Consider the following 18,058-nt stretch of genomic DNA (forward strand, 5'->3'; position numbering starts at 1 on the left):
TTCACTCCAAGAGATTTTCAAATAATAATCTTAAATGATAATTCTGTACTTATACCAAATATTTGACATATCAGGAGCAGCTGTTTTATAAAGATACGTATTGGGGGACCTCAGCAACTGACACTGTTAGTTAGACATGCAAGTTGGTGTTTAACATGTAAGTTACACGTGTATGCTTACTATTTTGCAAACCTGCATGTATGCATGCCACTAGTTATCAACAGAGGCCTCAATTATTTATTTTCATTTTGTAGGAAGAAATAAGCAATGGAGGCTTAAGGGAAAGAAGTCCATTATTTCCTCCTGTAAAGGGCTGACCCAAAGAAGCACTTTTTTACAGATTTATACACGCAAGGGAGGAGCTGTAAATCCTGTCATTGATTTGTTGGAATATACATGTGCACTCTCATTTCTTAAGTGGGTAATACGTACAAATTATAGATGTGGCCAAACCCTGCCCCCCCCCCTTGCAATTTACACAAACACATAGGACTCAGTTCTGTAAATGGTGCCCAAAGTTTGTTGCCAGAAACACAGCCCTATCTTTATGGGGTTCATCATAGCTGGTTAAGTGCTAAATATCACACAACCAACTGTTTTAGCCAGTTTCGTATGCCCGGATATTTAATGCAAGTGCCGGACATCGCCAAGCATTCAATATCCAGCAATAAAGATGGCGGTGGCCAGTAAAACATGGACTGCCACCAGCTGAATGTCAGCCTCTTAGTGATTTAAATGGTCCAATATTGTTCATATATTTTTCTTACAACATATGCAAAAAGGGCCACCTGGCGACCAGCACATAATTCTATTTGCATATTAGTCATTTGTTTTAGTAAAATAGTTTAACGTGGGCATGCTTTCCAGCATACTGTTTATCCCCAGAGATGTTATTCCACCACCCAAAGAGATGTTATTCCACCACCCAAAAAAAGGAGAAAAAAAGCAGTATCATTAGAAAACCAAAAATAATTATGTTACAAATAGAAATGAACTTAACATTGGCAACCAATTAACAAACTTTAAACAGGGTGGAGAAAAAAGACCTCAGAAAATAAACTAAATCTCTATCCAAAGGGTGAGCAACACACAACCGTAGGTCAGAAAAAAAGTCCACACAGACAATATTACTTAAATGTCTCTCAAACAAGGGCTTGCACATTAACAACAACCCCCCACCCCCGCCCCACATCAAAACTAAGAACAGTTTTAAAAAATCTCCATGAATATCAATGTACTTAGCTTGGGTTGCATCTTCTCAAATTGGTAATGCCATTCTGTCCATTTGCTCAACAATTAAATTTTGTTAATCCATCATCAAAAGGAGATTCAAATGCTCCAATGAACGACAGGGATATCCTGTTTCATAGCTGCTGCATCATGGAAAACTTACTACCCATCCATTAACTGTGATGTACAAAAATGAATGGAGAGTGAAAGTCTTCCCCTGATGCAGCAGTTGTGAAATAGGGTATCCCTGTCGTTTATTGGAGCATTTGAATCTCCTATTGGTGGATTAACAAAATTTAATCGTTGAGCAGCTGGACAGAATGGAGTTGCCGTTTTTGAGAAGATGTGATCCAAACTATATATACATTTTTTGATATTCACTGATATTTGTATAAATTGTTATTCATTTTTGATGGGGGGGGGGGGGGGAGGAGTTGTTAATCTGCAAGCCCTTGTTTGAGTAACATGTAAATAATATTGTCAGTGTGGTACTTACTCTTTGGATACAGTTGTAGCTTATTTTCTAAAGTCTTCTTTTCTCCACCCTCTTTAAATGTTAATTGGTTGCCATTGACAAGACCTTCACATTTCTATTTGTAAGAACATTATTTTTCATTTTCTGATGTTGTTCCACCACCCTTTCGTTTTAAACCAGAAAAGAGGTCAGCAACAAGAAGGTTGAGGCAGTACAGGGAGTTTGCAAAGTACTCAAGTGCCTGTGAGGTGATTTTTGAAGAAGGTGTTTCTCTTTAAAAAAAAAAAAAAAAAAAATCTGCTTGTTGCTGGTGCTTTAAGAATCTCTTTCCCCAAATACTTTGCAGGCATAAGGTATACAAAGAAAATCCCAGCACATACTTCAGTTGGCCTACCTCAGCCTTGGCTCTATACCTTTTCCCCTGAGAAGAAAGAGGGGAGTTTGGAAAGGGAGGTTTTTAAAGGGTAAATAACCAGCTTGTCCTTAGAAAGCACTTTGATATTCGCCTGCCATGTGTTCCACATTCTGCCATCTGTACGTTATTATTAATATAAATGGTTTGTGTGGTGAAGGAACAATCACTTTCCTAGCAGTTTGCTTTAGCTTTCTTTAGAAAAATAGTGATATCTCTAAGGAGACTTATAGGATCTCATGAAGTATTTGTATTGTTGCCTTTTTGGTCAAACCTCACAGTTTGTCTGTTTTCATCTCCACTTATTTCCATCCCTAGCTGGAAAGAAGGCTGTGAGGGGATGACAGGATTTAAAAGGTCACCTTTCAATTAAGATTTGTCTGTGCAAATTGGATCCAGTTGTTTGGAAAGGCCTGAATGCACAGGCTTCTTTCAACTCAACCCTTGTCCTCTAATGAATAAATCACTGAAGATTAGATAATGAGAGAACTTTAAAAAAAGGAAGAGAAGAAGCTACATTTATCTCGTTAACTGAGGCAATCGGATTTGTAGAATTTATTTATATGTGACAGGAGTTCTGCATTAAGATACTACAGTAAGGCCAAAATATACAGTTTTGGGAAGGGGGTGCAGATTACACATAACTAATTTAGCAGGAAATGGGACAAAACGAAGGCTAGTTTGCAAAATCTTTTTTGGATTGGGGTGGATGTTAACACTGAAGTGTCATTGTTAGGATCCTGCTTGAGATGGCAGGGTTTTTTTTCAAACATATCGGTGCAAATGTTTGCTCAGTGTGGTCAGCATGACTGCGTTTTCTGGGTCAACATTGTCTGAAAAGGGTTGCTGTACAGTACGAATGATAAAGGAAACCGAACACTCGGTCTCGCTTCACATAGCCTTCTCGGAGTGCTTTAAAGGTTTTGCATTCTGAAGATTAGACAAACAGAAGTTAGATTTGACTGTTTCCCACAAACCATTTTTTTTTCTTTTTTTTACAGCTGAAGAATCTTTCAGGCCACACTTTTATTCCTCTCTTCGTATCTGCTCTGTACTTTTGTTTGCTAAATACATGCTACAATAGCTGTAGAAATGTCTTACCACAGCATTAGAGGGCGAGCAAGGGAAAGCCAGGAGAGAACCTGACATGCTTGTGAAATAGTAATTCAAGGTCTGGTGTCTAATTACAGACTTTCAGTCTGCATACTTTTAATTTTCTGTAATCACAGAAATGACAGGTCCCCTCTTTGGTTGGTGTTCATATGTTGACTTTTCACGGGCATTATGTCAGGCCTGTCTGAAGTGTTTACTGGTTGTCTGACAACATGGCAGTCATTTCCCTAGACACAAAATGTAAAATGTGTGCATGCTCGCTTTAAAAGCGGTTATTGTACTTGGGAATGGAAATGGATACAATGTCTAGTTTAAGAGTGAGTGATGTGATGTGGCATTGCTTATAAGACTTTAAATTTAAAAAACACCTAAGAAGCAGGGAGTATGGGGAAACCTGGTCTGTCCATTCATGGTAGGCCTCTGACAGCACTAGGTCAAACTTTCTCCTTCTCCTTCAATCTTCCCAGTCCTCCTCCTTATGATTTTTCACAGATAATTAGTCAAGCTTATTTTCTTGATACTAGTTAATGTTGCATGGCTAAACTGCTTTAGTAAGGTCTCAAGTATAGGCTGCACAACCCCCCCCCCCCCCCCCCCCCCCCACACACACACACATACAGAGTGAATCCGGCTTTGGCAGTCACAGGAAAAGATAAAAAAATAATTCTAGATGATTGCACTGGCAGTTTGAACAAACATCGAGCAAGTCTAGTTTTTTTGTTGTTTTTTTTTTTTAATTGAGCATCTTAAAGAGATGGTAATCTTTAAAGGTTCCAAATACTACTCCACAGGCATTACACAAGATAAGGGCAATAAGGAACGCCTGAAAATATGTTATTTAAGTGATTCATTCATTTGTCTTATATACTGTGATCTTACAATGGTTTACATAATCAAAGAAATAGAATACAAAATTAGGACTCTCCAGCAGCCCCCTAATAACCCAGTACCCCCCTATATGCAAGTATAAAAACCAGGCTTTACACATTCTCCAAAAATGTCACATCAATAAGCTTTTATTATCCCCCAGGCAAATTTTTCCCTAAAGCTCAGCCCTCAAATGAGAAACACCTTTTTTTTCCATTTCTGCCAAAAGAATACCCCCATCAGTCTCCAGCTGGTACATGACATCACTACTACTACTACTACTTATCATTTCTTTAGCGCTATTAGACGTATGCAGCGCTGTACACTTGAACATGAAGAGACAGTCCCTGCTCGACAGAGCTTACAATCTAATTAGGACAGACAAACAGGACAAACAAGAGATATTAAATTGAGGATGATAAAATAAGGGTTCTGAACAAGTGAATAAGGGTTAGGAGTTAAAAGCAGCATCAAAAAGGTGGGCTTTTAGCTTAGATTTGAAGACAGCCAGTCAGTGGCATTCCTAGGGGCGCTGACACCCGGGGCGGATCGCCGATGCGCCCCGCCCCCTGGGTGCAGCGCCCCCCCGGAATAGCACGACCCCCCGGCGAAAGAACCCCCGGGTGCACGCCGCTGGGGGGGTTGCCACGCGCCTGTTGGCTCTTCGTTTCCATGCTCCCTCTGCCCCGGAACAGGAAGTAACCTGTTCCAGGGCAGAGGGAGCATGAAAACGAAAAGCCGACAGGTGCACGGCACCCCCTCAGCGGCATGCACCCGGGGTGGACCGCCCCCACCGCCCCCCCCCCCCTTGGTACGCCACTGCAGCCAGTGATGGAGCTTGACGTACCGCCTCAAGATGTCTATATCTAGTAGATGAAAGGAAATGTTAATGCCCCTGTACAAGTAGTTGGCAAGGCCCCATTTGGAGTACTGTATTCCATTTTGGAGGCCGTATCTCACTAAGGACATCAAAAAGACTTGAGGCAGTTCAGAGGAAGGCAACAAAAATGATATGGCATTTGTGCCAAAAGACATATGAGAAGAGACTTAAAGACCTCAATATGTATATCGTAGAGCAGGGTGAGTAGCCTCCAGTCCTTGAGGGCCGCAACCCAGTCAAGTCTTCAAGATCTCCCAAATGAATACACATCTGATCTATTTGCATGCACTGCCTCCATGGTATGCAAATAGATCCCCTATATATTAATTGGGGGTAGGGTTACCATATGGCTCCAGAAAAAGGAACTTAAGACACTACGGTGTATGTGAATTAGCCCGGCCCTTGAGATCTCCCAGAACCATTCCATTCACAATCTTTAAAAAAAATTCAAAATCTTAGGGAACGATATTCAAAGCAGTTTCTCTTGGCCAGTTAAATGGCTTATACAGGGCTATCTGCTGATAGCAGCACTAATGTTGTGGTGTGCGGTCCAGGAATGGAACCAGCACTTAAGCAGTTAAGTGTCTATAGTCAGCACTTAACTGCCTAAGTTAACTGGACAAATGACTGCATAAAACTCTTTTACTGGTTTCACTTAGGGGGCATCTCGGCATAACCACCAGCTGATTTCTACTGTGAGCTAAAAATGCTACCTTGGCTTAGAAAAAGACCCCCTTAGGCATAAGAACATAAGAGTAGCCATACTGGGTCAGACCAATGGTCCATCTAGCCCAGTATCCTGTTTCCAACATTGGCCAAGCCAGGTCACAAGTACCTGGCAGAAACCCAAATCGTGGCAACACTCCATGCTACAAATCCCAGGGCAAGCAGTTGCTTCCTTATGTCTGTCTCAATAGCAGACTATGGACTTTTCCTCCAGGAACTTGTCCAAACCTCTTTTAAACCCGGATATGCTAACCACTGTTACCACATCCTCCGGTAAAGAGTTCCAGAGCTTAACTATTCATTGAGTAAAAAAATATTTCCTCCTATTTGTTTTCAAAGTATTTCCATATAACTTCCTTGAGTGTCCCCTAATCTTTGCACTTGTGGAGCGAGTAAAAAATCGATTTACTTCTCGTTCTATGCCACTCAGAATTTTGTAGACCTCAATCATATCTCCCCTTATTCATTTCTTTTCCAAGCAGAAGAGACCTAACCTCTTTAGCTTTTCCTCATATGAGGAGTTCCATTCCCTTTATCATTTTGGTGTGTCTTCTTTGAACCTTTTCTAATTCTGCAATATCTTTTTTGAGATACAGCGACCAGAACTGAACTGAATGCTGAATATTTACGCTTTAAATTGTATTGTCCATTCAATTAATAAAAGGTGATTTGCGTTTGTAAACCCTGTCAAAATGTTAGGGTTTGTTTTGACCCCACCTTTCACAGTCAGGGTTAATGTTATTGGGGTATCCAGATATTTGCCCTGATTTCCAAAATCTCACATATCACCACTTCTAAACAAAGGTGCAGAAAGTATCAAATTAAAATTAATTTGAAAAAGGAAGCCCTCTATTGAAGGGAATAGAACTAGTACAGTCTAGGATACCCTTCCCTGTGCCACCTTTTGCAAATGACGCATTTGCCATTTTTCCAGAACCCAGGTGGGAAAACAGCTGTCAGCATGTCCGGGAGGTAAAGCCTGCAGGCATTTCTTCCAGCCCTTTTCTTCCTCATGCAGAACTTTTGCAGAACTTTGGTCAGCATTGTGAAAATGAAGTGTGTAACCTTTCAGTCCCAAGGCTAATCAATCATTTCCAGCTACAGGTTCAGATGTACTGCAGGGAAAGCTTTCCTACTCACATTAGACTGGGGAGGCAGTGCGAGGGATAGGCACACTAAGAGGTCTCAGCTCGATTTCTGCTGAGTCTGGAAACGAGCACTCACCACAGGGTACAAATGATGCGTACCATGCCATCTTTGAAGGACAAGGAACAATCTGAGGCTTTCACGGCATCAGCTTAAATTGTCCAGGCTGTCACTCAGGCTGGAAACTACGGCAATGAAACACTTGGTGACATACCAGAGATTGAAAATGGAAAGTGAGCTTGCCTTTTTCTTTACGAGGCAGGTATATGAGAGCTCAGGCAGGTGAGTTAATAAATAACAAAGCTGCTTGTGTGGGAATTTCTGTACTCAAAACGTGTTATTATTTCAACTGAAGCACAGAGCAGGAAAATATTTCTTTGTGTGTTCTTTCTCCTGTGTCCAATGTGAGACTAATGTAAAGATGCACTGAGCAGATTCCTCCTGCCTCTTCTATGTGCCTGTAAAACATTGCATATGCCTTCCAGCACCATATAAATATTTAGCAGGTAGTAATAAGATGCGGTCTTTTCTAATACAGAATGCAATCAGTTTGTTTCTTTTGGGAGTGCAGAAGTGGGGTAGAGATGGGATTCTCAGATCCGTAACTTACACATTTCCTCTTTTCTGCTTTCTCCCTTCTGAAGGATTCTGGCCGATGAAGTGAACATCCCTGCAGCGACATAGATAGTGGTCATTTGGTAAAAGCACATGAATGCCATGCACTAGAAGGACTTAGAGCTCGTGAAATGCAGACCATGCTTGATGCTGCCGAGTTTGATGCTTGGAGAGAAATGAAGAAACCTGCAAGCCTAGAGGTGGAGCTGTCACAGCACAGCCGCAGTATTTGGGCTGCCTAACATGGACCTGAGCTGGGTTCCAACAGAAACTTTTATAGTGCTTCATTTATTTGGTTTTCAATTACTTTTTCTCAGTCTCCCAACATATCTAGAAAGCTGAGCACGAGAATCTTTTGGATATATATCTTTGAAACCTTTTTTTTTTTTTTTTTGCAAAGATGGGATTTGCTAGCATGAAGTATTCTTGCTTTGCACTGATCTTGGCTGTGTTCGGTACTGAACTGCTAGGGAGCCTCTGTTCCACTGTACAAGCAGCAAGGTTCCGGGCACGTGTGCCACAGGAGCGTAGGAACATCAGACCAAATATCATTCTTGTGCTGACAGATGACCAGGACGTGGAGCTGGGTAAGGGTATCCAGCTGATGTACTAGTTTTCTTTCCCCGTCACCTACACTATAATGTTTCTAAGTCTGTATAGAGTTGTGTATTACAAATATATTATGATGGCAGCTCTGTAACCTCCTTGTTTACTAAACTGAACAGCAATGCCGACACAGCCCATTCAAAGTGAATGGGCTGCGTCGGCATTAGTGCATCGGCAGCCGGTAGCGCGGCTTAGTAAATGGTAGGGGGGGGGGGGAAACACCTGGAGACAAATGATTTCAGATGCCTAGATACCGAGGTCGGTTTTCAAAGGCATTTACATGCTCATTGCAAAGCCACATGTTTAAGTGTCTCTTTAAAAAAATACATTCACAGGCATTATACATATAAAGCTGGATCCAGTAAATGGTGCTCAAAATTCGGCACCGACAAAAATCGATAGTGAATGGTTTTCTATAATGAGCATTCCAGGGTCAGAGCCCTTTATAGAATAGCTCATAGCACTGGGATCCACACTTAATTTTGGGCAAGAGGAGTTACAACTGAAACTACTACTACTACTACTACTACTTAACATTTCTAAAGCGCTACTAGGGTTACACAGCACTGTACAGTTTAACAAAGAAGGACAGTCCCTGCTCAAAGGAGCTTACAATCTAATGGACAAAATGTGCAGACAATCCAATTGGGGCAGTCTAGATTTCCTGAATAGAGGTATAATGGTTAGGTGTCGAAGGCGACATTGAAGAGGTGGGCTTTGAGCAAGGATTTGAAGATGGGCAGGGAGGGAGCTTGGCGTATGGGCTCAGGAAGTTTATTCTAAGCATAGGGAGAGGCGAGGCAGAAAGGGCGGAGCCTGGAATTGGCGGTGGTGGAGAAGGGTGCAGAGAGGAGGGATTTGTCCTGTGAGCGGAGGTTTCGGGTAGGAGCGTAAGGGGAGATAAGGGTAGAGAGGTAATGAGGGGCTGCAGATTGAGTGCAGTTGTAGGTTAGTAGGAGAAGGTGTAAATCCTGGCATGGAAACTGGGCATGGATCTGCGCTATTCTATAACACTGCACACATTTTAAGAGAACGCCCCTGACCTGCCCCTGTGCCTCCCATGGCCACACCCTCTTTTCAGAGCTGCACAGGAACACTTAGGCATTATTCTTTAAATAAGCGCATGTGTGTTTTCACACAGATCTGCCATTTCTGCCCTGTTTCAGTGTGTTGCATGCATTAAAATACTTTTCTCTGCCGAACTTTCAGTGCAGAAGTAGGCTTTTCCTCATTCAAGAGGAGTTCCAGTCCCTTTTATCATGTGGGTCGCTCTTCTTTGAACCTTTTCTAATTCCGCAATTATCTTTATTGAGATATGGTAACCAGAACTGAACACAGTACTGAACTGTATGCTGAATATTTATGCTTTAAATTGTATTGTCTGTTCTGTTAATAGCGGCACCATATATAGAATTCCCCCCATAGTGCTCAATTCAGTAAAGGGCGGTAAAACATAGGTGCCAAAAATTTAAGTGCTAAGGGCCAGATTCTGTATAAGGTGCCTAAAAAATCTGCGTAGTAAAGGTTTCCACCTAAGCATATTCTATAAGTGGCACCTAGATTTACTCACAGTATATAGAATATGCTTAGTTGATATCGTAAATACATAAGTATTGTCACACTGGGTCAGACCAAAGGTCCATCAAGCGCAGCATCCTGTTTCCAACAGTGGCTAATCCAAGTCACAAATACCTGGCAAGATCCCGAAAAGTTCAATACATGTTATGCTGCTGATCCCAGAAATAAGCAGTGGATTTTCCCCAAGTCAATTTAATAATGATCTATGGACTTTTCCTTTAGGAAGCCGCCCAGAATTTTTTAAACCCCGCTAAGCTAACCACCTTTACCACATTCTCAGACAATGAATTTCAGAGTTTAATTACACGTTGAGCGAAGAAACATTTTCTCCGATTCATATTAAATTTACTACTTTGTAGCTTCATCGCAAGCCCCCTAGTCCTAGTATTTTTGGAAAGAGTAAACAAATGATTCACATCTACCCGTTCCACTCAACTCATTATTTTATAGACCTGTATCATATCTCCCCTTACCCGTCTTTTCTCCAAGCTGAAGAGCCCTAGACGCTTCAACCTTTCCTCATAGGTAAGTCGTCCCAACCCCTTTATCATTTTCATCGCCCTTCTCTGTACATTTTCTAATTCCACTGCATCTTTTTTGAGATGCCGTGACCAGAATTGAACACCATACTCGAGGTGCAGCCGCACCATGGACCATCACAGCACCTAAAAGTAGGTGCATCCATTTACATCAATGAAAACGTGGCATACTGGGCCATATTCTATAAGTACATGTGTAAATTTGAGAATGCCCATGAAACACCCATGACCACACCCTTTTTGAACTGCACGCATTAGAATTTAGGTGCAATTACTGAATATGCTTTGTAAGTCGTGCACTTAAATTCTAATTATTGCCAATTAGTGTTCATTATTTCTTGTTAAGTGTTATCAACGCTGATTAGCTTGTTAAGCCAATTAAGTTACTTTCATTGTTATGGAATATGCTTATATTTTGGAGCGGAACACTAGGTACACTATTGGGCTCATTTTCGAAAGAGAAGGACGCCCATCTTTCGACACAAATCGGGAGATGGTGCGCCCTTCTCACAGGGTCGCCCAAATCGGCATAATTGAAAGCTGATTTTGGGCGCCCTCAACTGCTTTCCGTCGCAGGGACGACCAAAGTTCCCGGGAGAGTGTCGGAAGCGTAGCGAAGGCGGGAATGGGGCGTGCTTAACACATGGGCGTCCTCTGCCGATAATGGAAAAAAGAAGGGCGTCCCTGACGAACACTTGGCCATCTTTACTTAGTCCATTTTTTCTTGCGACCAAGCCTCAAAAAGGTGCCTGAACTGACCAGATGACCACCGGAGGGAATCAGGGATGACCTCCCCTTACTCCCCCAGTGGTCACTAACCCCCTCCCACCCTAAAAAAAAAAAAACTTTAAAAATATTTTTTGACAGCCTCTATGCCACCTCAAATGTCATAACCAGCAGTTTTAGTGGGTACTGCAGTGCACCTCAGGCAGGCGGACCCAGGCCCACCCACCCCTACCTGTTACACTTGTGGTGGTAAATGTGAGCCTTTCAGAACCCACCAGAAACCCACTGTACCCACATGTAGGTGCCCCCCTTCACCCCTTAGGGCTATGGTAGTGTTGTACAGTTGTGGGGAGTGGGTTTGGGGGGGGTGGTTGTGGGGCTCAGCACACAAGGTAAGGGAGCTATGCACCTGGGAGCTTTTTCTGAAGTCCACTGCAGTGCCCCCTAGGGTGCCCGGTTGGTGTTCTGGCATGTGAGGGGGACCAGTGCACTACGAATGCTGGCTCCTCCCAAGACCAAAAGGCTTGGATTTGGTCGTTTCTGAGATGGGCATCCTCGGTTTCCATTATCGCCAAAAACCGGGGACGACCATTTCTAAGGACGGCCATCTCTAAGGTCTACCTAAATTTTGAGATTTGGGCGTCCCCGACTGTATTATCGAAACGAAAGATGGAGACCCATCTTGTTTTGATAATACGGGTCCCTCCCCCCTTGCCGGGATGTCCTGCGAGGACATCCTCAGGAAAACTTGGGCGCCCCGTTCGATTATGCCCCTCTATATAGCTGGAACTATTGCCCAATGGACCCTGCTAGATGCAGCTTTTTGCAAATGAGTTCTTTAGGCTTCGGAGAATGTAACACATTGTTGTATTTTGTCACGCTCCTCACCTTGGTAAGTGGCATTCCCGTGATGCGGAGCGCCCGCCATCTTGGCGGGTCTGGCGCTGTGCGGGCCTCTGACTGCCCGCAATGCGGAGTGCCGGCCTACTTGGCGGGTCCGATGCTCCGGGAGTCTCCTCTGCACGCTCCGTCCAGGAGGGTAGTTCGCGGCATGCCGTGCTCTCGGGAACGCCAGATCCTTTGCCCCGCCTTCTTCCCCACTGCATTGGAGCCTCGCAGTCAGGCTCCTCCTCCTCCGGCAGACCGGCCAACAGGGGAGTTCCTTGCCAGCTGATTCTTTTTCCCCTGATGGTGGGGGCTATTTAAGGATCAGCTTTTCTCTATGTCTGTGCTTTGGCTTCTACTTTGGTAGATTGTGTCTTGTACCCACTAGCGTTCCCTGCTGACCCTTTTGCTGCCTGCCTCCGACTACTGCCTCAATCCGGATTACTCTCTGCCTGCCTCTGACTACTGCCTCAACCCGGATTACTCTCTGCCTGCCTCTGACTACTGACTTAACCCGGATTACTCTCTCTGCTTGCTGCCTGTCTCTGACTCCTGCCTGAACCCGGATTACTCTCTCTGCTTGCTGCCTGTCTCTGACTCCTGCCTGAACCCGGATTACTCTCTGCTTGCTGCCTGTCTCTGACTCCTGCCAGAACCCGGAAACTCTCTGCTTGCTGCCTGTTTCTGATTCCTGTCAGAACCCGGAAACCCTCTGTTTGCTGCCTGTCTCTGACTTTTGCCTGAACCCGGATGCTCTCTGCCTGCTGCCTGCGTCCGGAAGTCCTGTCGGCCGCCCGCACCTGGGGTCTCAACCCTCGAGGAACGGTGGTCATCACAGGTGAAGCCTCGGGGTTGCTCGGCTGCCCAGCAGAGTGCAGGGTCGAGTCTTCGTCTCTGTGCTCCATCCAGGCACAAGGACTCACGAACGTCACATATTTATACAAGTAGACCAGTAATTCACACTAACCTCTATGGGACAGTGTACGTAGAGACATGCGATACTATATTATGGTAGCAGCTGGAAATTATACAATGTTCACAATCCCTGAGTTCTCATTCCTTATCTATGTTTGTAGCTAAGCTAAAATAATAAGGAAATAACATAGTAACAGTAAATGACGGCAGATAAAGACCTCTACGGTCTGTCCAGTCTACCCAATAAGTGACATGTATATATTGCCGATGATGAAGAAGTCCAGCCTCCCGTGAGCTCTTTAATCATTGAGCCGGGGGCTTCTTGAGGCTTCACCTCTTGATTTAATGTAATTTACTATTAGTAAATACGCCAGTAGAGTTTCTATCTATCTCCTTCATGTTCTCACGGTTTTTCGGTTAGAAAGTATTAGAGGGAGATTGCCTTCAGTATAAGTTTGATATATGTATACACTGCAGCAGAATAAGCTTAGAATTGCAGTTTTATAAATGCAAAAATGACTAGTGTCAGAAATTGGATTGGAAACACACATCCTGACATGATTGCATGCCTTCAGTTTATTACCCAAAGGAAAGTGATTACAAATTATGTTTTATACAATCTGAACAGCTATGTGAGTCCCTTTTCTTTCAGGAACAGCGGCAGGTGTTCCAGTACTGGTTGGTTGGTTGATCTGATGTTGACACGAAGACCTCAAATGATAAGATGATTATCAGATGAGATAGAACAGTCCTTTTATTGTATTTTTGGAACCAGCACTGTCTTGGATGATCAGATCACTTTGTGGTTTTGTGATTGGCTGTACTGTGTATGTTATGGCTGTCATGGCCACAGCATTGCTCCTGTGCCCCGACTCACCTTCCCATCTAGGGGCTGGGCTTCACAGCATCCTCAGGCCTCCTGCAACTCTTGTCACATCAGGCCACTCACTCCAGGGCACTCCCTTGACCCAACGTTCTTCTTTCCATGCTGTGACCTGCAGCAAGCTGGCTTTCTTAGGTGCACTGTGTGTGCCGAAGATGACTGCTTATTATAGGAGCTGAGTCGAGCAGCTGGTCCTGTCGCCCAGAGATGGCACCATGAGGACAGGTCCTCTTAAGGGATCCCGAAGCTCCTTTCCTTCGCCCTTGCAATGGGTCACCTGTTCTTGTCCTAGTGAGTTAAAGCCTTGTTCCTGTCTTGATCCTGTGGTGTCTTCTGTTTCAGTCTTCAGCCCAGCCTCAGCTTGTTCCTGCCTCATCTCCAGCCCAGCCTCAGTCTGGTCCTGCCTTGTCTATAGCTCCAGTTTGTCTGCTGGACTTCCGCTTGCCCTGTCACCTGCCTGCTAGACTGAACCTTATTCAAACTGTCTTGTATCTAGTCCAGAGGTGACTCAACTGCCACCAACTGGAGACTATCTAACCTTTGGGTTGGCTAGGCAGTGTCAGCTTGGCTACAGTCTAAGGGTTCACCCCTCTTGCTGCGTGACAGTGGCTTGAAAAAACAGATGCCTTTCCTGGAACTGTAGCCCCAAATAGTCGGGGGGGGGGGGGGGTAAGGGCCAACTTGACCAAAAGTCTTGATTCAGCTGACCTTTGTCATGCATCTACTGAATTGCCATTTCAGCAATTTTAACAGGTTCACAGGTTTCATTCAGAAGTGCATGCTTAGACATGTTTTAAGTATAGTCAGTCTTTGCTTTCTTTGAGCATGAAGTACTACATCTGTGATCTGGAAAGGCAGCTTCACAGGCATAGTATGGACAGCATCTGTAATGCACTAGTTATATTGGCAGGGGTCTTACCCCTACATACTGCTGAAGTATATTGATCTACCTCTTGAAGAAAGATAGTTGTCAGTCTTGATAGTTCAGTTAATAAAAATTTGATCTACTAAAAAAAAAAAAAAAAAGCCCTTCCAGCCTGTCCTTTATCTGCACCAGGGTTAAATATTTTATACTGACTTTCATAGAGTGGCACTTAATACATTGGTTGGGGCATCACATTCTGTGCAAACAAATTTTTAAAGAGCAAAAAGTCTTTCAAAACTTGACAGATTTTAAATCTTTACCTTAATTATCATAGTATCTTATAATTTCCCTCTGTGACTTTGGAAGCTTTTGAGGGAGAGAAGTTTCTTTAAATCTCTAAAACATTTCTGATGACAAGGTATAATACAAACCTGAAGAATAGGATCTCTCTCTACACCAGCGGCCTGGGTGGGCCTGGGCTCAAGATGGGTGGGCAGAACTCTGCCCTATCCCACAAGTGTTTTGGTCTCTCCCTCTCTCGCCTTTATACCATATGGTCTCTCAGACATCCCCCTAACCTTTTAAATAGACTTTCACCGGCAGCGAGCAGCAACTAATACACACTGCTCATGTTGGCCCCACAGCCTTCCCTCTAATGCAACTTCCTGTTTCCGCATAGGTGGGAATACATCAGAAGGAAGGCTGTGGGGCCAGTGTGAGCGGTATGTATCAATTGCTGCTCGCTGCAGGCGAAGATCTGCTATTTGCAAGGTATGCAGGAGGGATAGTTGGGAGTTTTCGGCTGGTGGGGCTTAGGGATCCCTGCCAACCACATCATAGGTGTGCTGCTACTGGGTGGGCCTAAGCCCAGAGTGGGTGGGCCTGGGCCCACCCGGGCCCACCCTTGGCTACGCCACTGCTCTACACACGTCCAAGGTCACTAAGGTCCTCCCAAGGAGTATCTCTAACCAAACCCTCTCCAAAGGACAGCTTGAGATGTCTTTCTTTCGAACTATCTTTCGAAAATCTCTGAAAACATTCTTCAACAAGGCCTACAATGAACACCTATAATCTCACTAAGTCACCTCACCAACCCACTCAATTATGAAAGCTCACCTTATACAACTATCCTAATCACTCCCTTCCTTCTTCCCTCTTCCCTTCCTTGATCGTTACACATTACTAATTGTATCTGATATCTTGTTATGATAATGTCAACAAATCTATGTAAGCCACATTGAGCCTGCAAATAGGTGGGGGAATGTGGGATACAAAAGCAATAAAATAAATAAATAAATGTGATACCTGCCAACAAGCCTTCTCCAGAGTAGCCCCTAGACTGTAGAATGCACTCCCTAAAACGTTTCACTAAACACAAGACTATCTCTACTTCAGGAAGCGGACGAAAGCTTGGCTCTTCAACCTTTAATGGAAGAACTAACTTGTTAGTCACACCCACCGAAGGTGCGACACTGGCTGTGCATACTATAGCAACTCATATTTATCCACTCCTACCCTAGCTAAAATTATATTCATACCCCCTTCTGACTCCACTTACAACTTTCTTTAAATTAGTCCTGTTATTTTCAAGCTAGTGTTACTCTATCTTATTTATCTATGTTTCATCTTTACTTACAGCCTATGCTGCCTATTAAATTGTTTTATTGAGTATTGTGTTGACTTAGTTTTGCTGTATACCACCTTGAGTGAATTCCTTCAAAAATATGGTAATTAAACCCTAATGAATAAAATTTAAAACACTCTCAAAGCGTAATTACAATATGCGTATTTTAAATGCTCAGTTATTACAGCTGTCTATTGTATTGTAGGCTCTTTGCAGGTGATGAACAAAACCAGAAAGATCATGGAGCAAGGTGGGGCCGCCTTCATCAATGCCTTTGTCACTACACCAATGTGTTGTCCATCTCGATCTTCCATGCTGACAGGGAAATACGTTCACAACCATAATGTGTACACCAACAACGAGAACTGCTCTTCTCCATCCTGGCAGGCCACACATGAACCCCGTACTTTTGCAGTGTACCTCAACAACACAGGATATAGGACAGGTAAGACAGTCCCTTCACATGCAGCATTTGTTCAAAAGAACAGGAAGGAAGTGAAATGGAGCGGATGCATTTAATAGCTTATTATTAGACTGCAGTAGCTTACTGATATCAGACTTCAGTCGAAGTTTTAAATTTGAAGGTGGCAGACCTAATTATATTCATTATAGAAAAGTTTCTTTTCATGTAAGGATTTCTTAAATCTTAAAAACTAAAATTATCACTGTGTGATGAATGAGATATGGCTAAATGGGATCACAACCATACATGGCTATGCATGAATGAAAAGTATTGGGCCTGATATTCATAAAGCGGTGGTCAACGTTTTGCTAACCGCTGCCTGCGTCCTCCTTGGAAATTAAATGCCCGGTTATGTCCAGGCTGTGGCATTGAATTTCCAGGTATATGGGGGTAGTGAAAATATAGCTGGTTAAGGGCTCCTTTTACAAAGCCACACTAGCGATTCTGGCGAGGCAGATATGACAAAGCCCAGTGAATTCCTTTGGGCTTCCTCGCATTTGCTGCGTGGAAATCGCTAGCGTGACTTTGTAAAAGAAGCACTAAGTGTGGTATTCAGCACTTAACTGGCAATGGTGAACCTCATAAAGATAGGACTGACTTTTATGTGGTACTATTTATGCAGGTACCTTGGTTGGTTAAGTGCTGAATATCGACACTTAACTGGCCAACTGCTGACTGTGCCCCCAAAATAGCTGGTTTTGGCTTGGGTGCTAACCGGACATTTTCAATGGCATTATCCAGTTAAGTGCCGTTGAATATCCCCAGTTAGCCTTGGATAGGCAATTTAAACATTGGGCCCATCATTTTCATTTTTTGACTATTATGAATATATTGCAAAATATTCATACTTGTAAAGTGACTGTTCACGAGCCATTAATGAAAGGTGACAACAAAAATTCACCAGCAACTCAATGTTTCATAAGACAATAGTGGAGTTGTTAATTCGACAAAATTGTTGAATAGTTTTTCAATACTTTTGAAATTGTTTTATTAAAATCTATGACAAAATCCCAGCTGTGGAAATCAAGTTATTTTATGAGTTTTTATAAACGGGTAAAAGTCGAATTTTTCATTTTCACTGCAGACATTCTGTTCCGTCTGTGCTCGGTGCATTCTCTGATTGCTGATGGTGGAAATGTTAACTGTGTCACACCTTCCTGGATTGTGACCCCTGTATAAATTCAAGTCCTCAGACAAACAACAACTTCTGAAATTTCTAAACAACTTAAAAGAAAGCCTTTAAAATGCATTAAACTAAAAAAAAAATGTCATCAGACAGTATAGTTTGAAAGGGGAGCTAGAAAACAAGGACTAGCTCTGGGACACTGTCATCATTGCTGTGAGATTTTGCAGGAGGAATTCATGTTTACATATCCATACATGCGTAGAAGATAAGTTTTCTTTCCCTACCCACATTTTAAAGGTCTGCTTCTTCTGTAAGAGAGCCATTCATATTTTGAGAGGTTGAATGGCTCTCTATGGTGGTTAACCAAATAAATGCTGAATTTAT

General features: G+C 43.2%; 1 protein-coding gene across 4 annotated transcripts in view; it reads left to right on the forward strand.

Moving 5' to 3' along the window:
- Positions 1–18,058, forward strand: part of SULF1 (sulfatase 1) — a 317,465-nt gene that overhangs the window by 133,432 nt on the left and 165,975 nt on the right. For 3 of the 4 annotated variants that reach the window (XM_030215333.1, XM_030215349.1, XM_030215358.1), the window contains exons 3-4: positions 7,494–8,051; positions 16,291–16,530. In XM_030215333.1, the coding sequence (XP_030071193.1) occupies positions 7,865–8,051; positions 16,291–16,530 (427 nt within the window). In that variant the 5' untranslated portion in view covers positions 7,494–7,864. Of the gene's footprint in view, positions 1–6,893; positions 7,132–7,493; positions 8,052–16,290; positions 16,531–18,058 lie in introns of those variants that run through there. The other variant, XM_030215340.1, reaches the window with a different exon arrangement.

The sequence above is a fragment of the Microcaecilia unicolor genome, chromosome 1, assembly GCF_901765095.1.
Source record: "Microcaecilia unicolor chromosome 1, aMicUni1.1, whole genome shotgun sequence".
In the NCBI taxonomy this organism is placed as follows: Eukaryota; Metazoa; Chordata; class Amphibia; order Gymnophiona; family Siphonopidae; genus Microcaecilia; species Microcaecilia unicolor.